General features: G+C 43.3%; 3 protein-coding genes across 3 annotated transcripts in view; 2 read left to right on the forward strand and 1 right to left on the reverse strand.

Annotated features, from left to right (window-relative positions):
* Window positions 1–1,015: 1,015 nt before the first annotated feature.
* Window positions 1,016–13,372, forward strand: znf407 (zinc finger protein 407). The gene is given in 10 exon segments (XM_046876441.1): window positions 1,016–1,714; window positions 2,024–4,479; window positions 4,482–4,661; window positions 5,495–5,609; window positions 6,607–6,681; window positions 8,870–9,036; window positions 9,905–9,988; window positions 10,070–10,190; window positions 10,265–10,443; window positions 11,828–13,372. Coding segments are annotated over 10 exon segments (4,203 nt in total). The 5' UTR covers window positions 1,016–1,688; the 3' UTR covers window positions 12,628–13,372.
* Window positions 13,373–18,282: 4,910 nt separating this feature from the next.
* LOC124402960 (prostaglandin reductase-3-like) lies at window positions 18,283–20,816 on the reverse strand. The gene is made up of 2 exons (XM_046876443.1): window positions 20,488–20,816; window positions 18,283–19,328 (listed from the first exon to the last, which is right to left on the reverse strand). Exons 1-2 carry the CDS (start codon window positions 20,730–20,732, stop codon window positions 18,422–18,424), a joined length of 1,152 nt encoding a protein of 383 aa, XP_046732399.1. The 5' UTR covers window positions 20,733–20,816; the 3' UTR covers window positions 18,283–18,421.
* A 1,771-nt stretch (window positions 20,817–22,587) lies between these two features.
* The window catches only part of LOC124402716 (teashirt homolog 1-like), a 10,712-nt gene continuing 10,610 nt past the window's right edge, over window positions 22,588–22,689 (forward strand). Inside the window, exon 1 of the mRNA XM_046875891.1 lies at window positions 22,588–22,689. This exon is cut by the window's right edge and continues 542 nt beyond it. The gene's annotated coding sequence lies outside the window, so the exon portion shown is untranslated.

Here is a 22,689-nt window from a genome sequence, read left to right on the forward strand (position 1 = left end):
CCAGTCATACGTTTGTATCAATAGGAAGCGCATACACGCTTCAAACTGCACTACCGTTTGCGTTTTACATAAACGTCCTGGTAGACATGGGAGCTGGGGTTGATTTTTTATGTTGTTTTTTTTTCTCTTCAATCTAAAATCATCAGAAATTGTCAAAATTGGACCTTGTATATGATTAATATCTTGGTTGTTTCCAGGTCAAACCTATATAAGTTCTAAGAGGCCATGCATAATCATGTTTTTCTTTGTTTCCTGTTTAATTTCCCTGTGTATTCTGTATGACATGTAAAGAGAGAGAGGTAGCTGATATGATGGAGAGGAGAAAGGTAGATATGTTGTGTGATCAGGAGACCAAGTGGAAAGGGAGTAAGAACAGGAACATTGGAGGTGTTTAAACCGTTCTTTCATGGTGTGGATGGAAAGAGAAATGGTGTAGGGGTGATCCTGAAGGAGGAGTTCAGTAAGAGTGTAGTGGAGGTGAAGAGAGTTTCTTCACGTTCTGAACGCAAGTTGCATTGTGTGTTTGTGGATTTAGAGAAAGCATACGACAGGGTGGAGAGAGGAGTTTTGTATGAGGTGGAGGTTGGACTGCATCAAGGATCGGCTCTGAGCCCTTTCCTGTTTGCAGTGGTGATGGACCGGTTGATGGACGAGGTCAGATAGGAGTCTTCGTGGACTATTATGTTTGTGGATGATATTGTGATTTGTGTTGAGAGGAGCCTGGAGAGGTGGAGATATGTGCTGGAGAGAAGGGGAATGAAAGTCAGGAGTAAGACAGAGTACGTGTGTGTGAATGAGAGGGAGGGCAGTGGAGGGGTGCGGTTGCAGGGAGAAGAGGTGGAGAAGGTGGAGGAGTTCAGATACCTGGGGTCAACAGTGCACAGTAATATAGAGTGTGTTAGAGAAGTGAAGAAAAGAGTGCAGGCAGGGTGGAGTGGGTGGAGAAGAGTGATAACAAAAGTAATTTGTGATAGAAGAGTATCTGCGAGAGTGAAAGGGAAAGTTTATAGGACTGTGGTGAGACGTGTGATGTATGGTTTAGAGACAGTGGCATTGAGTAAAAGACAGGAGGTGGAGCTGGAGGTAGCAGAGCTGAAGATGTTATGGTTTACATTAGGAGTGGACATGGGGTCTCACACAGAAGCGGCAACAGGACATATCTGCTACCAGATCTGATTTCAACGGTTTAAATGCTGGTTTTCCGACTGGCAAAAAAAAAAAAAAAAAAAGAACCTTTGTACAATCCAGTTGTGCAATTAGAAAAATGTTATATATTTTTGATGCAAATAGCGGAGAATAATCGTGTGCATGAAAAATGCTGCCATTGATATGCAATTGGGATCAAAAGTATACGGACACCCCAACATCACACACTTTGGAGTTGCCACAAAGTTAGAAACACGATTGCATCTTTGTATTGCTGTAGCCATTCAGTTTCTTTCTTGAGGCTCAATCTCGAATACATGGTTTGCCACGGTTGCAGTCGAAGGGATGAAACCGGAACACTGACTCAACCCCAGAGATCCTCATCTTCATGTTCTTGTGGATGAATGAGTACAAAACCACACAGTCCAGCTTTAAAATGAGAAAGATCTTCAGAGAAAAACAATTGGAAACTATTAAGACTGCAAAAAAAATAAAAAATCTTAAAGTTTGTCTGTATAGCGTAGCTGTGTGTGTACTTTGTGATGGCTTCAAACTATACATACAGTAGGTAGGTTGGTTTTGACATGATACTTCAATCACACAGGTCCAGAAGACTCTCAAAATTAGAAATGAGTTGTGTAAGACATTTAGACATAGTGTGTGACATGGTGCGTTTTTATCTTGGTTACACCAAAGCAATTGGACAGTTTTGGATTGAAAATTCTTTTTAAATTTTTACTGCCAGGTCGACCATCTGACACTAGAGGGCAGCAAAACTTAAACCCTAAAATAAATTCATGCACCAGTTTAACTATTTGCCGTTCGATAGTTGTGTTGAATGACTTGTGTACTGTTTCTTTTGTTGCCTCTCCTACAGTTGCTTTGTGAAATGGTTTCTTAATACTGAAGACATGGATCGTTTGCAGAGGAAGTTACGATCAAGGAAAGCGACGAGCGAGGAGCGGCCTGAGAATAAAGACGATAATGGTCAAAATAAAGGAACTCCGAGTCCAAGTGAACGCACTCACACTGTAGTCTCTAAAGAGGAGAATAACGGGCGTGCGTGTCGTGAGTGCGATTTTGTGGCTAAAACTCCTACTGCTCTGAAAATCCACTGCAGGAGGAAACACAATAGCTCTAAATCTGAGGGTGCGACAGGTGCAGCTGAAAAGGTTGCGGAGGAGAAATCATCTACAGACGAACCAAAATCATCAACGCCCCCTACTGACTCGCCCCATATAGACCAGCTCAGCTCTGGTGTAACCACTATAAATTCACCCAGCTCTGCAGCACCCCCTATAGACCACCGCAGTTCTGATGTAGCCTCTATAGATCCAATCAGCTCTGCAGTACCTCCTATAGACCACATCAGCTCTGGTGTAGCCCCTTCAGATACACTCAGCTCTGCAGCACCCCCTATAGATTACCACAGCTTTGGTGTAGCCTCTATAGATCTAATCAGCTCTGCAGCAGCCCCAATAGACCACCACAGCTCTAGTGTAACCCCTATAGATCCACTCAGCTCTGTAACAGCCCCTAACGAGCAGCTCAGTACAGAGACACCCCCTGTAGAGCAGCTCAGCTCTGGTATACTTGGTATACCTGCAATAGACCAGCTCGACAGTGGAACACAGCGTTTTGAGCGTCTGTACTGCAGGTGCTGCAGTTTTTACACTTGCACGGTCGAGGAGATGAACGCTCACCTGAGCGACGAGTCACACCTCAACTTGACGGCAGAGAAAAAAATCGGCCCGCTGTTCGAGCAGTGCGTTGAAAAAGTGCTTGTTATTTTATCGGACGAACCAAAAAGCGCAGACGTGCAGCGCGAACACGATGAAGGCGTCAGCGAATGTGCCACCGAGGACGCTGAAGGGATGGAACCCGCCGAACGCGCTTCATCAGAGGTAGCGGACGCTAGTGATTCGCACAAACGGAAACGCGGAAGGCCCAAGTCATCTCAGGTAATAAGCTGCAGTCACTGCGGCCTCGTGGCATCCAATCCCACAAACCTGAGCGTGCACATCCGGCGCAAACACAGCCGCCTATATGGCTTCCACTGCAAACTGTGTGACTACTCGTGCGTGACCAAAGGAGACATGGACCGGCACTGTGAAACCAAAAAGCATATTAAACGTGTGCAGAGCGACGGCGACGGACAGGAGGCAGTCATCACACTAAATCCAGAGCAGACTGCTCAGAGTGGCGAAAAAACGCCCAATGCACCGGACACTGAAACGCAGGAAACAGCAAATGTAGAACAAAAAGGCGAGGCAGAGGAAACCGGAAGTGACCCTCCCTGCAAAAAACCCAAGTACGACTCGGTGTACTCGTGCATTCACTGTTACTTCGTCGCTCATTCTGCGCTGTCGCTAGCCCTACACGTGCGCCGCAAGCACACCCGGGATTTCGAGTTCGTGTGCTTGGCGTGCAGTTATTACGCAGTGACCCGCAGAGAGATGTCCCGCCACACTGCAACCGAGAAACACAAATTCAAACGGCAGCGATACCTCAACAAAACGCACCAACCCGATGCGGAGAAACTCGATGAGAACGCAAGCCGACAAGCTGAATCCGGGAACCTATCGGATGGCGCCAACAAAGAAAACGCTCAGCAAAATCCTGACAACGCTCACCAACACAACAAGCATTCGAATACAGATACAGAACGAGCCTCCGGTGTTAATGATGCAAAAAATGACGAAGGAAAAGGAAGTGGTGGTGAGGAAGAGCTGAATAGGACCCCACAGCTGAAGTCCGGTGAAGACACAAATAGCTCAAAGGACTCAGAGTTTGCTGATCCATCAAACGCAGAGGAAGGTGACGAGGAATACAATAACGATGACGAAGAAGATGAGGAACAGGAGGATGAGGACGTGTGCGATACAGATGGTGAAAGTCCCTCCAGTGAGGGCCGCGTGTGCAGATCGACGGCGTTTGACGAGTGCGTCTTTTCCTTAAAACGGCCAGCAGATGGACCGCACGACAAAGACGACGGAGAGGCGTACATATCCCTCCAGCAGGCTGCGAAGATGCTGAAAATGTTGGAGGGACAAGAAGTGAGCACGCGGGTCCGTTGTGGCGATTGCGGCTTCTTGGCGGAGGGGCTCAGCGGCTTGAACGTCCACATCATGATGAAACACTCATCAAAGGAGAAACCCTTTCACTGCCTGCTCTGTGGGAAGTCGTTTCACTCGGACAGCAGCCTGCAGCAGCACCTGAGTAGCTCGGCGCACGTGCGGACGGAGCGCGGAAGCGTGGACGAGCGGCCCGATGGAGGCACCATCTTTCGCTGTGTGCGCTGCAATGAGCACTGCAGCTCGGAGCAAGAGCTGTTCTTCACATTAAAGAGAAACATGAGGAGCTGCTGCGCGAGGTCAACAAGTACGTGATGGAGGACACGGAGCAGATCAACCGTGAACGTGAGGAGAACCCTGGGAACGTGTGCAAATACTGTGGCAAGGTGTGCAAGAGCAGCAACTCCATGGCCTTCCTCGCTCACGTCCGCACACACACAGGTACACACTCGGCCTTCTTACTATATAAGTCGTTGTCACCCCTGAGCTCCAGGGTCCCTGGTTTGATTCTGACCTCGGGTTGCTTTCTGTCTGGGACTTTTGTCTCGTTTGTCTGGGTTTCCAGTTTTCTTCCATTTTCCAAAATTGGCTATTTAAAATTTTAGGGGTGTTAGTCACAATTAAATTTCAGTTCCCTGGTGGTCTAGTGGTTAGGATGCGGCGCTCTCAACGCTGCGGCCCAGGTTCGATCCCCGGTCAGGGAACCAACCCCAGCCACTCTTAGTGCCGGTCCCAAGGCCGGATAAATGGGGAGAGTTGCATTAGGAAGGGCATCCAGCGTAAAAACATGTACCAAATCAAACATGCAGATGAGCCGCTATCTCGACCACTAATGGGAGAAGCCGAAAAAAAGTTTACATTTTCTAAAATTTGAAATTTAATTCCTGCTTAGGAATTCCTGCTCGGGAAAAGCGTTGGCAATGACAGAAAGTGGTAGCGATTTCGCACATTTGCAGTACAAATCATCTTTCTGGTACGGAGCGGGTAGCCAGACTGGAGAAGTGTGAGTCACTGTAAGGAACTGTACCGAAATGGTTCAGTATGAATACTTGTACATTTACACCCCTACTAAATTGCCCCCCGAAGTGTAAATAAATTCGTGCAGTCTAATAAACTGGTGTCCCATCCAGGGTGCATCACTGCCTCATACCTTGCGATCAGGATAAAGTAAATAAATGAGTGAATTCATGAATACAGTAAAAAAAAAAAAAAAAAAAAGTCTAAATCGCTGAACACGTGTTTACTTTTTATTTAGTACGTATGTATATTTATAGGTTCAAAGCCATTCATGTGTAAGATCTGTAATTTTGCAACGGCCCAACTCGGAGATGCCAGGAATCACGTGAAGAGACATCTCGGCATGAGAGAGTACAAGTGTCACCTCTGTGGGTGAGTCGGTATCTTTTTATTATGAATTATTCAATTTTTTTGACTGAAAGAGATGATGTTCATTCCAGCTTCAGGCCACAGAGGCACTGATGAGTGTTTTTTTTTTTTTTTTTTTTTTTTTGAAGAGTAACTTCTGGTTTGTCGATGTACGTTTTCTTGCCTGGCACTGCTGAGCTTGTCTTCATACATACATTATTGCTTTAATTATAACCCGCTGCTCAATTAACCAAGGTTCATTTGGACCATAATAATATTGTGTGTGTCATACATATTGTTGTATTAGTCTGCCTTTTTAAGTGCCCACAGTGGACAAGTGTAAACATTTTAAACCCAAAACACAGAGTTTTTATTGGTGTGAGATAAACATAATTGATGCTAACTGACCGACTCATAAGAACAGAACAGGGATCTTGTGCATCTCCATAACTGAGGCCGATGCGATTCACATCTCGATGCATATGGTACAGATAGTTCACATTTATGTCCTTGGTTCAAACAGACAGCAAATTATTAATGTACTTAATACTTAGTACTGACTTGCCTTCCGAATTTAACGCATGGCCCTTTCAGAAACAGGCTTTGTACTGCAAAAAAAAAGAAAGAATATAGATTAAATAAAACCAGACATTCCCAGTTCTGTCTTCAGGAAGATGCAGCTCTACCTCTGCCATGTCAATCTAGAAGCCTCAAACTTCGTAGTGTTTGAATGCATCATATTTACGTAGCAGCAGTGGTGCTGAAAGAACGCAGTTGAGAAACGTGGTAGCTCTAAGGTTGGGGTTTTAAGCCCTAGTACTGCTAAGCTGCAACTGTTGGGCCCTTGAGCAAGGCCCTTAATGCTCTCTGCTTTAGGTTCTGTATCATGCCAGTTGGGACAAGCTGGGATTTACAAAGCAGAAAAGAATTTCACTGTGCTGTATTGTATATTAAACAAATAAAGGGTTCTTCTTCTTTAACCTGCCCATACACATTCTTTCACACTCTGATCTTGTTGTAGGTGGGCTTTCGTGATGAAGAAACACCTGAACACTCATTTGCTGGGAAAACATGGACTAGGCCAGCCAAAAGAGAGGTAACACACACATTTCTCATGTATGCAAAGAATGTATTATGAACACACACTGAATATTTTATCTGGTAAAATATGAGGTATCCTACCAACTGTGGAAAGACACATACCAGCTATTTGCAACTTGGTTACAGAAGGGTCACTCTGCTTTTGCTGTGATCTCAGGAGGTCACAGATGCTTTGGCAGCCCACTGCTTAAGCCCTGGGTATCATTTTCTTGGGTTGGCAGCAGGCAGTTGTTTTTAGCACCCTCAAGAAGCTTGCAGTCTCACGTGTTAAAACAAACCTCACGTGGCATCAGTGATTCGCCTCTTTTGTACTGTTTAATGACTTCTCAGCCGCTCCAGCAGCAGACGCAACCCGGAAAAACTATCGGTATGGATATTTGCCGATAACCAATAGTAGTAGTAGCCCATGGTAGTCAATATGGTAATTGGAGATCAGGAGAATTTATTGATGCACCAAAGAGACAGTGGCCCCTGCAAATCCCTGCTGAGGTTTTCAAGGGGTAACTTGAAATTGTGGTGAGATAATAGATGGGAACTGCTGGTTATGGTCTTCTGTTAAACATCGCAGCACCGAGGTACCCCAATTCCGGATCATTGTATATGAGGTGGTATCAGAAATTTTCTTGACTAGTTTTGTAACACGCCAACAGATGGCAGCACAAGGCTGCACAAGGCATGCACAGTCACAGGGAGCACCGACCTTCATAAGTTGGTGTGACAAACATCCTGTGTACTTCGAAAGCTGAGCAACTTGTGCTATTCTGACCATATGCGTTACCACCTCTGCTATTCTGACCATGTGCGCACCCTGTCACTGAGCTTTTCATCGGGAACAACATGATTTCACTTCTACACCCACCCTACTCCCCAGATTTGGCTCCTGTGGACTTTGCCCTCTTCCCGAAGATGACAATCCAGCTCAAAGTTGCCGTTTTGATTCAGCGTGAATCGCAGAAGGTGCCAGACATGCTTCAGTGACAGTGTGTAAACGTAGATAAATAAAGTCTTGAAACTTTTTGATACCACCTCAAACTGTGATGAACAGCGGAACCAGTCGCACAGACCTGCATGGGTCTACGTATATCTGGGTATTTTTATTGAAGCTATGCACCACCTACTTGCATTGTTGAGGCAGGATTGTTCAGGGTTGGGCCCAGCCTCCTATTTTTCATTTTTCTTAGTCCTCAGAAGTACCGGTTAGGTCCAAAGTTGGCAGGATGTCATCCTCCTGTTCCTTCAGAAGTCCTCCTGCTGATTTCTCAGTCGCCTAGGTCATGGGTGTCGCACTGCTCTCCTGTGACCAAGCGGGTAAATTTGGTTTCACACCAACACGGTGCTGAAAGGTTCCTGTCCCACGCTGTGTTATCAACAAATGGCAACGGGAACAGTGGTACTTCCCTTCTGTCACAGGTTGAATGTTAACTACAGATTCAGAAATAATGGAGTTCAGGAAAGTGTGTGAGCAGGGGACCATGCTGTGTGTGTGTGTGTGTGTGTGTGTGTGTGTGTGTGTGTGTGTGTGTGTGTGTGTGTGTGTGTGTGTGTGTCAGAGAGTGATAGAAAAGCATCGTGTACTTTCATCCACCCATCCATCGGCCCAAACCGATGGCTATTTTTACACAAGTAAGATATGTGTTTGTTTGTGTGTGACAGTTTTCAGAGGTATATATAAATTCTGAAATATGACAAACCCGAGTCCCAGTTATACTCCTGACCCTTAATGCAACGGATTGTGGGAGCTGAAAAATCATTACACCTTAATGATTTTACGCTAATAACCCTTTTTTTTATATAGCGTGTTTATTACACTGTGATTATCGCTGGAATGAAACACAACAAGCATTAATTTGCTGCATATTCAGCAGTGTGTTTGGGTGTGTGTGTGATATTTAGATATTAAGCTCATTACTCACTGTTGCTTTATTATATGGCCATATCAGTGGTGTTGAACCAATCGGCGCTTACCGTTTTCACACACACATAATCATGTATACGGGTTCTTTCTCTCTCTCTCTCTCTCTCTCTCTCTCTCTCTATCTATATTTCTCTTTCTTTCTATATCTGCAGTCAGTCTCAATGGACACTAGACACTGCAATGCATTGTTACTTAATATAATTTTACACTATAACTATATACTATATTATTGTTGTGTTTAATGATTTATTTGTGTGCGCGTGTGCAGGAAGTACGATTGTGAACTGTGCGAGCGGAGTTTTAGCGAGAAATGGGCCCTTAATAACCACATGAAGCTTCACACTGGAGACAAACCCTTTAAATGCCCTTGGTCATCTTGTCACTATGCCTTTCTCACACACTCGGCCATGAAGGACCATTACAGGACGCATACGGGTAAACAGAAACACACACACTCTTTCTACCTCCACCTTACACTGTGTAAAATTATTGAGATTCAGCAGAAATGTATTTAGAATAAAAAAAAAAGTATTACTTTATAGGTGGGTGTGGTTATTTTATTATGGGTTATGGTTTGCATTTGAGGTGTAGATATATAAAGGGTTGGTGAGGGGGTGTGCTTAGTATTGAACTCGAGGCTAATTTCATCAAGTTAACGACGTAATTCATTGGTTTAAAAAGTGCATAGGATACGAGTGGGCATTCGTATCGCGATGCGCCATTTATTAACACATTTCCGTCTGTAAAAAATATGAATTTATATATAATTATTAGTAGATGCTATACTTTTATTTTAAAAAGTGACCAATATTTTGTAGGTAGATCGATTTTGACGTATCACAAGGGCCGGGGCGTGTCCTGAGAGTCACATAAAATATAGATTGACATGGCAGAGGTAGAGCTGTAACTTCCTTTAGACAGGACAGGAAAAGAAAGTCTTGTTTTATTTTGATCTTTTTTGCACTACAAAGGCTTGTTGTAAAAGGCCCATGAGTTAGAAGTCAGAAGGCACTTAAGTACATATGATTTGCTGTCTGTTTTAAATCAAGGAAATTAAAGTAAACAATCTGTACGGTAGTGAATTGCATAGCATAATTACAAATGTTCTTTTTCCCGTCGCATTAAATCGCATCAGGAGCTGCTTCATATGTATGTTTAATGTATTGTATTGTTGGCTATACATCAATGTGTTGGTCAGAGTGAATGTTCAATAGGAATCTATATGTGTTCATTTTAATTTTTATTTACGTTTTTTTGAGTGGTTTGTATGTCAAATCTGTGAATGAAACTCTCTGTATTTCAGGTGAAAAGTCATTTCTGTGTGATCTCTGCGGTTTCGCTGGTGGAACTCGTCACGCTCTCACTAAACACCGGCGCCAACACACAGGTAACACGTGTCCACATCCCTATACGTTATCTTTCATACATATACCCCGGAGTGACTCTCCTTTTTTCAACGTGCGTGTAGGTGAGCGTCCGTTCCGTTGTGACCTCTGCAGCTTTGCCTCGACCACTCAGTCGCATTTGACCCGACACAAACGCGTTCACACGGGGGAGAAACCGTATCGCTGCCCCTGGTGTGACTACAGGTAACTTCCAATTACCTCAATCCTTACATCCGTTTTTTTCCCCATTTCCTGACCACTAAACTTCCAAATTTCAGGTCAAACTGTGCCGAGAACATCCGTAAGCACATCCTTCATACGGGGAAACACGAGGGTGTGATGATGTACAACTGCCCTCGCTGCGACTTCTGCACCAATTCGCCATCCGAGTTCCGTAACCACCTTAAGGACAAACACATCGATATCGAGAACCCTGACCTCGCTTACCTTCATGCAGGTAGCACATTAACTCCACTCACTCACTCCTGTTTATTTAGTCACCTACTTCCACTTGCTTTGCTTTCCCTTTATTCATCTGTTCATCTTGCCTTAAAAAGGGCTCATAATGAGCGGGTTGGTATTGTGTGTGTATGTGTGTGTTTTTATGGAGCCTTTCATTCTCAACACACACACATAGACACCGAAGGAAAAAACGAGAGGCACCTCTGTGAACACACACTGTGTGTGTGTGTGCTGCGGCTCTGGATGATTGACAGCTGCGAATCCACTGGGTGTGTGTTTGTCATTCTGTGTTGACTTTTTTATCTTTAAACTCCGTCAGTCTGTGTGATTGACAGCCGTCAGCGTGACACCTCGTGCAACCGAGTTTGCCTTCACACGCAAGCGTTTTATGCACACAAAGTAGAAGTTGACAGACAGACAGACAGACAGACAAACAGTGAGATGGAGAGAAAGAGCTGCCGGTGTTTTTCCTACCGGTGCCCATGTGTTTGAAGGAACTCCCCTGACTTTCTTCAATCTTTTCACTATTTTTTCTTTTAAATATTCTGTATAATAGGGGTGTAACGGTAAACAGAACTCACGGATCAGTACGTACCTCGGTATTTATTTATTCATTTAATTAATTTATTCATAAATGATTTCATTCCTTCCATCCATCCTTCGTTCATTGTGGTTCACATTTGGAAGTGTCAGAAATTTCTTTAAAGCTGTACATTAAATGCAAAAGAATCCATATTGCTAGATTGTCATAAAAACGTTGACAGGAAGTGGCAGCGATTTCACGCATGCGCACAACAAAATCGGAATTTTCGCTCATGCACAGAACAAATCGTGTTTCCGGTACGGATCGAGTAACCACAGTGGCAGGCAGAGACTAAACAAACTTGCAGTTCGCCACTTAATATGTTCATGAGGGAAATAAGATTTAAACTGGTCCGCACATTAAACAAAGATTGCATTCGGTACATATTTGCACAGAAAGTTGGCATTTTTAATATTTGTGTAATATAAAAATTTGCTTGATGATCCGAAACATTTGTACGATGGCTAATGAAATTAATAGCAATACGAGAATAAAGTCGTAGATGTCGAGTGCGCCCGACATTTCTCTTCAATTTTAACACACTGATCTTGTAAGGCTACAACGTTTTTCCTAAAAACATTTTGACTTTATTATGAAAATATTTTAACTTTATTCTCAAAACATTCAAACTTAATTTCAATTTACGTTGCACTAAAACACTGTCGTCCAATTGAGTGTGACAAATATGCAAAGAAATAAAAAAAACCTTATAATAAAAATCTGAGACTTTTTTTTAGAGCACTCTACTATACATGCTTTTCCTATAAACGACTTCATATTCTGTATGTGTGTCCAGGAATCGTTTCGAAGTCATTTGAGTGCCGGCTCAAAGGGCAGGGGTCAACATATGTGGAGGCCGACGCCCCTTTCATGCCAGACGAAGGGCGTTTAGGAGCCGAAACCTTGCAGCAAGTCATTATCATCCAGGGATATGGTGAGGAGGCGGAGTTGCAGGGCACCGAGATGGAGGAGGCGGAGCTGGAGGAGTCGGCGGCGGCTACTTTGCAGACTCTGGCCATGTCCTCCGTCAACGGTGAGCTGTTGCAGGTTACGCAGGACGGATCCATCATTCCCTACACGCACAAAAACTACGTCCTGGTGGAGTCGTCGGGTTCGGGGGCGGAGCAAACGTTGCAGATGGCAGAGAAAGCGTTGCACGAAGCCAATCCTGACGGGACGGCGCCGTCTACCGCACTAGATGCTCTGCTGTGCGCCGTGTCTGAGATCGACCAGCAGGACGGCGCCACGCAGCAGGATATCAGAACCACCCAACAACAAGTACACGCCCAGGGGGAGGGGCAGGAGGCGGTCCAGGTTTACGGAGAGGTCGTACGGGTGTTGGGCCACGCCCCTGACGAAGTCCTACAGTTCGCGGCCAGCCAGCTGATGATGAGAGAAGGGTTAACACAAGTGATCGTGAACGACGAAGGAACGCATTACATTGTGACCGAGGTGGCTGAAGGGGATGTGTACGCGCAGAGCGAAGGGGTGGTGTCTGGACAGGAAGTAGGGCTTGTGGATGATTCAGGAAACCAGTCCGGTGAGGCTCAGGTCACATATGATCCAGTCAGCCTTAAACAAGATGCTCAGGAATAATTTAGGCAGGACTGAAGAGTTTAGCCCCACCCCTTTTTTTACACACACCTTGTGGCTCCACCCACGTATTATCACCTAACCTGAAGTACAACCTGCAGTTGTGTGATGTCAAGGATTATTTTTATTATTATTTAATTTTGAGGCATCATTATATGTAAAAAAAATAAATACTTCTTCTGTATTGAATTTAAAATTGTTGACTGTTTGACCAATGTAGTTAAACACAGAAATTAAAAACCGGCAATGAATCTTATGTTACAGATTTGCACCATTGGATAGGATGGGGATATGTGGATAGCTCCAGAGAGCCAATGGGATGGGGTCAAATCCAGAACTTAAGTTTCAAGGGGTTGTAAGAAACTAGATAGCTTGGGGCCAATCAATAGAGCTGTAGGCATTTTAACTGATTGAGGCTGAGGGTGGATCCAGAGAGCTGCAAAACCAGGCCAGATCTAAAGCTCAAAGCACAGTAGGAGCGGCCATGCGAATCCCTTGTTTGATTCAAGGGGGTGAAGCCGGATGCCAAAGCAACCAGGAGGCAGGGCATTCAGTGTATATTGAGCGTTGGGAGAAGTTTGCTCTGATTAAAACAGTTCAAATCGGGACACAACACACAGCTCACGCATACACACACACACATCGTTTTGAAACAAACGGATTTTCCTGCTATTTTTTGTAGATTTTGCTTGATAGTGGGTGGATGAAAGAATGGACAAAAATTTCAATAAACGTATAAATGAGTAAACCGTGTGTGTGTGTGGTTTAAAATTTCTATTCATTAATGTGCCTCACTGCTGAAACACACTGAAGTGATGGAGAAATACACTATATTCCCGAAGGTTTGTTAGTCATAAGTATGTGCTTTTTTTATCATTACATCCAACATTTAGTCCCAAATTCCTTTTATAATACTATACATTAATCCATGTTTAAAATCCTTTTTTAACCCCAATCAGCATTTACATCACTCAAACCACAACCTAATGACATCAACATGCCGTAAAGGTTACATCATGGTTCAGATATTCATCAGCATTAACACAACACACACACACACACACACACAGACAGACACACACAGCAAAACACAATAGACAGAGACAGCCACCCTGTATGGCTTTATTTGACTCTCTATGGACTAATTACAGTTCTCAGTGCTGTAACCCAGAGCCTGTGAATGCGTGTCCCTCTAATCACCGGTCTCATTAACCCTTTGCTTTCGCAGCTTGGAATCACCATGACGACAAGGGTGACATCAAAGTCTCAAAACTCAAAAGCAACCCAAAAAAAGAGACAATAAAATGCTTGTGTGTGTGTGTGTGTGTGTGGTGGTGGTGGTGGTGGGGGTGTTAAGGGTTTCAGCTTCTCAATTAGCCTCTAAAAGACACAGTTCTCCTTAATGAAGTCATTACTGTAGTGTTCCTGCGAGAGCCAACTGGTGCAGACAGACACTCCTCATTAGCATAAATCATGTATATTCATGTTTCCAGTGAAGACCCCCATCACTGCTGTATTATATTCACACTATTCCTCTCCATCCGCTCTTTCTTTATCCTGTCTGTGAGTCCGAGTCGCTCTCACACACGGTCGCTCTCTCTATCGCGCTGTCTATCTCGTGTGTGTGTGTGTGTGTGTGTGTGTGTGTAGATCTCTACAGATGTACAGTAGATGTTTAAATAGTGGCTCGTATCAGGGTTAGGGTTAAATCTACCACTAAAACCAAACCATGGTCAATTGATAGAAGTATTCTGCATCTCTCTCTGGAGACAGTGTGTCTTCTGCCTTCAGTGGTGTGTGTTAATTTAACGAGGTGAAAACTTACCATGTTCACTAATGAGGTGGAGTTACAAACCAACCAACACCTACTGTCTCACTGTCTTCATACCTGTTTCACTCTCTGCTACCTCATTCTGTAACCTACATTATTACGATGGATGGATGGATAGATAGATAGATAGATGGATGGATGGAGGAGCTGCAGGATAAACACGGCTTGTGTTCAATGTCACTGGTAAAAAAGAAGCAGCAATGGCAAGTGTTTTATCCTTCAAACTTCTAAAAGATTTTTACGCTCCACTCTATTTAGAGGTTAAAGTTCAACAGTGACACCATCATGCTAATAATATATAAATAACAGAATAATTAACAGTGCAGTACAAGTCAGTGGTTTTATGTAAATCACTTATTTTCAGTGGAAGAACGGATTTCTGTGTGTGTGTGTGTGTGTGTGTGTGTATATACTGTATATATGTGTGTGTGCGCTTTTCTTCTTCTCATGTCCTCTCCCCCCTACTGACAGAAAAACCTCCTTCTGAGCCACACACACTTCTGTGTCCTAATTTTTTGTTTGTTTGTTGACCTTGTTCGATCACATGACCTTTAAAAACTCTCAAATTAGAGGAAAAAAAGGAAAAAGAGAGTAACTGCGACAGCAAGGTGAAATGTGTGTAGGTGTGTGTGTGCGTGTGTGTGTGTGTGCATGAGAGAAAGGCGAGAGAGAGAAAAGCGAGAGAGAGAGAGAGAAAGAAATCTCCCCCCTTCTGAGATCTGACACATGTCACACTCTGCTTCCTTCTGCTTCCTGTCCACCTTTACGGTAAACCTTCAAACACTCACACACACACACACACACTGTAAAAGTGTAGTTTCTTGTCTGAGATCGACCCATAGTTTCCCATTATTCTTGGCTCTCGCTGTTTCGGCCTAACACAAGCCAGTGTGCTAATTTTATTGCATAAACATCAGAACCACCAACTTTCATAGCAAAAAGTCATTTTACTTAAATGGCAGTTCATCAGCCACATTTTCGAAAGTCTATAAATATACGAGATTAATTCACATAACCGCTTCAGAAAAAATTCTATTACCTTTATTTAAAAAACTGGCAAATAAGTTTTGATGGATGGATGGATGGATGGATGAATGGAATAAGCACTTTGATTGCTATATACACAAATGGATGGATATATGAATGAATGGATGGATGGATAGATGGATAGATAGGTAAGTATTTTGATTAATATACATATAATCCAATGGATGGGTGAATAGAAAAGTGAATGTGTATAAAAACTGTCATCCTTTTAGCTGCTGCATCGATTCAAACTGCTGCTAAATGCCACGTCCCAGTACGACTTATACGACTGTATGTCCAAGTCTACAATTTGACCCCTAACCCCGCCCCCTTGTGTTGAGTTTAGCGTAAATTAACTGATATGACATCAGGAATTAATACATAACAATATCCCGTTTTAACTTAGATTTCTTAACTGTGCCTGCTTACCACAATGCATTATGGGATATGTGCTATGACACCCCCAACACCCCCCCCTCCTCCTCCTGTGTACTTAAACCGAAGGCCAATTATACTTGTGTGGGGGTGCGCTGTTTGGCGTTTGGAGCTGCTGTAACATTAATTGGTGTATGAAGGTGCGGTAATGCGAGCGTCCTGTGAAGCCCACAGAGACACACACACACACACACACAGTTGCTAATTGCAGAGAGACACACAGTAATGACTTCATTAACACACTGTGGTGTCTCTGAGCCTTTTAACACAGTGACCTGTCCGGAAAAAAAATTGTAACCTGTCACAGATTATTCTATTAAAAATAATACTGAATATAATAACAGAATACCAAGTGTTAGAAATGTTCCCTTTCGGTGTGTACTAGGAATGTGCATCTCAATAACTGAAGCCGGTGCGATTTGCATCTCGATGCATAGGCAACATACGAAGCAGCTACGGATGCGATGCGATACGATTCACCTTTTATTTAAATTTTATTTATATGGCAGTTGTATCCTTAGGCAATATCAAAGAGCCATTAAGAGCTCATAAGCAGGAGTCGATGAAGAGGTAAAAATCTCAAGAACCGAGACTCGATAAAGTTTATTTATTCAGCTGTTTGGATATAATATCAGCTACTTCATGTAGAGATGTTATATATGCATTGTAAGTATATATATGCATAAGTAGCAGTAGCCAATACATCAAATCATGTTAATATCTGCAGAAAAACTTGTTTTTAGCTGAAACATGAAAACAGAGCTTGGTGGCTGTGACCATTGGTGTCAGATGTGCTGGCTTGAGAATCTACTGATCGCCTGGGATTTTCAAAATGAACAGTCCCTATACGCAATAGTGCAAAAAACAAAAAATATCCAGCCTGTGAACGTAAACAGGAGACTGGAGACGAGCCGACAGGAAGGCTACAGCAACTACAAGAATCACTCTTTGCAACGGTGACGAGCAGAAAAGCATCTCAGAGCCGGACACGTCAAAGCTTGTGGTGGATGCGCTACAACAATGGAAGCACACATCAAACCCAGCCAAGAACAGAAATACGAGGCTTTCATGGCTTTTCATTTTTTCCTGATTACTGTCTAAGAAAAACTGATGTAAGATAAACAAATAGACGCAAGAAAAGAGACAGGGTTGCACTAGATAGAGACGGAAGTTCACGCAAGCATCAGCAGTAAAAGCTAATGCGGAGCAAATTACAATTTGTAACACAGCAGGCGTTTAAAAAGAGGTAATAATGGCCTGTGTGGTCTCTGGGTATCCCGGAGCGTCGGGAGCATGGAGGGCACACACAGCTGCCTCGCATGTGCACCAGTAATTACCTTTCCTATTAGTGAAGCCTTGTGTAACTTCGGAGTTAGCATTAATCTATCCTCGGCCATCAGGAAATTAAAGATAGCGTTAATATCAGCTAAAATGCACGGTCTGTATATGGGAATAGATTCAGAGTCGGACTCAGTGTGTTTGTATGAGTGCATTAAGAGTGAGGGGTTTGTTTTTTTGTACCTGTTCAGCTCTCTCACACCTGAGCAGAAAACAAGCGACGACAAGTCGAGACACACACACACACACACACAACCACACACACACACACACACACATGCACTTGCACACACACTTTCCAGACTGAGAGAGGAAAAACAACAGACAAACAACCATGGCAATCAAATTTACTAAAACGAATGACCAAAAGTTTGTGGACACCTAGCCATAAGCTCCGTATGTGCATTTTTGAGAATCCCATTTCACATTTAGGTCCTATTTGCTGTTATAATATTCTCCACTCTTCTGGGAAGATGTCACACTAGATTTTGGAGTGGGATTGTGGAGATTTATGTATCCAGGCTAAACATCCACCATATAGAACACAAGCAGAGAAAAGATGATCAGGTGATTAGGAATGTCTCTGTTCTCAGTCATGTTTACATCCATGACTCCCTCTGTCTCATCCACTTTAGCCAAACTTTAATTCAATTCATTTTTATTTGTATTGCGCTTTTACCAATGAACATTGTTTCAAAGCAGCTCTACACAGATAATGTGGTAATAAAAATTAATACGATTATTTATGAGTTTATAGGTGTAAGTTTGTCTCTGATGAACAAGCCGGTGGTGACCGTGGTGAGGAAAAACTCGCATAAGGAAGAAACCTTGAGAGGAACCAGACTCAAGAGGGAACCCGTTCTCATCTGGGTTGCACCGAATGTCTATTTATTGCAATTATAATTCAACATTTACTTTTGGCCCATGGCCCTTCATAGGAAAGAATTTGGGCACCTCTTTGCTAGTAGATGTTGTATTTTAAAGAAGGCACATTATTGCCTGAGCTCCATCAAAAAAAAACACACACATTATTTACAAGCTCTTTATTTATAGATTCAGATTATATTTTTCAAACGAGGTTTTCCCAGATATACAGCTTTGTACGACCTATTTATTCTGTAAAACATTTTTAACAAAACAAATTTTACTTTTTTTTCCCCAGGTGTTTTAAGGATTCATTTCCACCACCACTTTGCCTTGGTTCTTTCCGGCATACATATAATCTATTGCTCTGTAGACTGACTCCAGCCCCACAAATCGCCCTTCCTTGTCCATCTGTCCATCATCGATGGCGCACAATAGCTTCCCCTTCTCTTGCATCTGCATTGCTTTCAGCACACACTCACTGTAGTCTGACAGGAAGTGGGGCAGGAAGAAGCCCCTCACGCTGGCTGATTTCTGCAGGAGTTTGGCAGGAAGTGTGGCTCCTCTGACAGGTTGCAGACCTGACTCACTCTGATAACCAGAGATGAAGCCCACCACAAGCAGGCGCCCGTTTTGAGCCAAATTATTAACGGCCAGGTCAAACACGGCGCCCCCGACTGACTCGTACACCACATCCACGCCTTTCGGATACTCCCTGCGTAGCGTTGTGGCTAAGTCCTCTTCCTTGTAGTTGATCGGCCGATCACAACCGATGCTCTTCAGAAACTCCACCTTCTCAGGAGAAGAGCACGTGCCCACCACATGGCACCCGGCCATCTTGGCAAACTGGACGGCAAAGTGTCCGGTTCCTCCGGCGGCAGCGGTCACCAGCACAGTTTCCCCGTGCTTTAATTCCCCGAGACGCTGCAGGGCGATGAGGGCGGTTGCTCCACTCACGATCACTGCTAATGCTTCCGGTTGTGGCTCTTTTAAAGGAATCACTTTTCCCGCAGAGACGAGCGTGTATTCGGCAAACGCGCCGTCGTTTAAATATCCCACCGTGTCACCCACTGCGAAACGGGAACTGGCGCTCAAACCCAACGCCACCACTTCTCCTACACCCTCAAATCCTACTGGAAATGGAGGGGAGACGGAGGGGTCGTAACGGCCGGCTGAGTAGTTAATATCAGATGCATTTATCCCGACGTATCTAAAAGAAATGACAGCAAGAAACTATGAGTTCTTCATCTTGGTTTCAACTTTACATTTTATAGAAGTCTACAATGATATTATTTCCTTCATTATAAGGCTAAAGATTTTGTCAATGCCTGACCAAGTACACCTCTTTTTGCTGTTATAATAACCTGCAAATGAAGTGGACATATGGAGGTGGAAGCTAAGTGGTTAAGGCATAAGACCTTGGATCCAAATGTCATGAGTTTAAATCCCAGCCACACCATGCGATCTGCACATGCGCAGTACAGCGACGTACACAAAACGACTGAAAACAAAAGTGTGAACGTGAAACGTTTTTAGACTGAAACTTTGTTTTAATTTGATCCGGATAGTGTAGGCTTCTTCTTCTTCCGGCTACTCCCATTAGGCGTTGCCACAGCCGATCATCTGTCTCCATTCACCCCTGTCCTCTCCATCTGCGTCTTTCAACCCAACTACCTGCATGTCTTCCCAATCCACATCCATAAACCTCCTCCTTGGCCTTCTTCTATTCCTCCTTCCTAGTGGCTTCATCCTCAGCATTCTTCTACTGATATACCCCGTGTCCCTCTTCTGCACATGTCCGAACCATCTCAATCTCGCCTCTCTCACTTTGTCCACAAAACATGGGCTGTCCCTCTAATAAACTCAATTAACTTCTTCAGCTCTGCTACCTCCAGCTCCACCTCCTGTCTTTTACTCAATGCCACTGTCTCTAAACCATACAACGTCACAGGTCTCACCACAGTCCTATAAACTTTCCCTTTCACTCTCACAGATACTCCTCTATCACAAATCACTCCTGTCACTCTTCTCCACCCACTCCACCCTGCCTGCACTCTTTTCTTCACACTCTCCATTACTTTGCACTGTTGACCCCAGGTACCTGAACTCCTCCACCTTCTCCACCTCTTCTCCCTGTAACTGCACCACTCCACTGCCCTCCCTCCCTATACCTGTCTTATGGTCAGATTGATTTCTGAAAATGTATAAATAGGGGGGAAATGGTGGGATTTATTTATTTATGGGTTTTTTTTGTGTAAATCAGGGCTAAATCTGGACCTGGACATTTGCAATTTCAGGAATTGTATCATTTTTGTATAGTATAAGAATGGAGTTCATATGCTAAGCTGTGTAAGGTTCAGGAAACTGACCGGTTCCGGATGAGCAGCTCGTGGTCGTTCGGGGTCGGAACCGGAAGTATCTGAACGGAAACGGCTTCTCGAAAGTTGGGGCTTCGTTTGGTGGCCATCATCTTCTTCATACTGCTCGGGATTGCCGAGCGTTTATAATCCATGAAGTGTTGTGAATAGGACATGTCGATAATAAAACGCCGTGAGAATGTATGAAAAGCATTTCGACACCCGAGCACACGGTTACACAACAGCGAAACAGACATGTTCACTCTCACACACACACACGCACAACTTTCCCAGTCCAGTCCCGGAATATGGATATATTGTCACGTCCAAAATAAACAAACCGACGCCTCTCCCTTGCTCACTAAATAGTCCACTAGTTGAAAACAAGATTCGGTTTGAGACACAGCCGCAGTTCCTGCGCCATCTTTACTAGCCTGGCTAGCTCAGCTTTTTAAAGTATTACAACAAGACAAACATTTTAAGATTTGAATAGTCTGTTTTTATTAAAACCAAAGTTTATTCTGTATTTTTGTGGTCTTTTCTAAAAAATATATATAAAAAAGGTCTCTGTGCTCTTGTAACGGACCAACTCACTTCCTCTTCCTGTCACTCAGCTTCCCTTTGGGATGCAACAAAGCAACCAAACAGGGAATACAATAAAATAACACAAACAAGTTTAAAATTAGTATATTGCATATTATTTAGTATTAAGGTATATCATTTTTTGCAGTAATGCACAGCAATTTTTCCACACAGCCAGCATATGCAATACATCTACTGTCCCTGAGACCTAAAATACAACCCTGAACATCACCAAAACTGAAGAAATAAAATATTTCCATTTTCTACTCTCTCCTGAGATGGAAGAGAAAGACTTTGGTTTTCCACTGTTGATTTGTAAGAGGCTTCATTCCCATGCAAAGCTGCTTCTCAAAGTGGAATGAAAAATTGAGCCATTTCTTCCTTTAGATCTGGATCTTGAACCGAATTCTGGGATCTTGAAATCTCAAACTGAGATTTCTAGGTCCTGGGAGTTGAGAGCATTTTTCTACTCGGTTTCAAACAAAAATACAAAAACTACACATTCTGCTGCTAAGATGGAGATTGGAGATTGTCCTTGAAGACATTGTACTGGTTGAACCTAGAATTTCTGGTCAAGGTCAATCTTCCCTGTGCACATCAACAGATTTATCTTGAGGTGTTCCGTGCCAAACCGCATGCTAAGCATTGCTTGTAGTGCCCTATGCTAAACTGGATAGTGGCTGTCAGATTCTCAGACCATCTGTCAAAAAAGGACTCTTCTGTTAGACCTGAGCACCAAGCCCTTCCTGATGGACATTACATAAATTTTTGCTGCTTCAGGAAATCTGGATGGCCAATTCAACCACATATTTTCACTGCTTCCTTCAGTTATTATGAATAAACTGGAATGCTAATTGCATATGCAAATATGTTTCTTTGAACCCCCAAGTAGCTGGTAGGTTTTCTTGGTTTCTAGGTTTTTACAGCACCAACCAGGTTATATGTGTCAAGTAAAAGATCGTTGTCTGATAGTAAAATTATCAAAAATTAGATTGTGTTGTCTTTGCACTGTCTTGCGTTGTCTTTGCACTGTCTTGTGTTGTCTTGCACTGTCTTGTGTTGTCTTGAACTGTCTTGTGTTGTCCTGCACTGTCTTGTGTTGTCTTGAACTGTCTTGTGTTGTCCTGCACTGTCTTGTGTTGTCTTTGCACTGTCTTGTGTTGTCTTTGCACTGTCTTGTGTTGTCTTTGCACTGTTTGCACCAGGTTGCACACATGCACTTTATGTGGCGAGGACACTTGTTCACAGGGTTTGATTATCTTTTTTTTTATTATTCTGTTTTGGTAAAACACAAACCCCCAAAATGATATGCATGCATTAATATTTTAAAATTTGCAATTTTCTTTTTTTTTCTTTTTTTTAATCAAGCAGGTTGGCTTGTAAATCAACACCCAGAATTTAATACAAATCATCCATCTGAGGCCAATTAACAAATACATAAATATATTCAAGTCGGTGTAAATATAAATAAGCAGTAGGAGGAGTGTAACTGAGGGAAAGGCTCGAGGTGTTTGTGCGCGTGTGTGTGTATACGAGTGTAAGTGTGCACGTGCGAACCTGAGCCATTAGCGCGGATTCCACACACACACACACACACACACACACACACTCAGTTGTTACCGCAGTTAATAT

Source organism: Silurus meridionalis, chromosome 20 (assembly GCF_014805685.1).
Source record: "Silurus meridionalis isolate SWU-2019-XX chromosome 20, ASM1480568v1, whole genome shotgun sequence".
Taxonomy (NCBI): Eukaryota; Metazoa; Chordata; class Actinopteri; order Siluriformes; family Siluridae; genus Silurus; species Silurus meridionalis.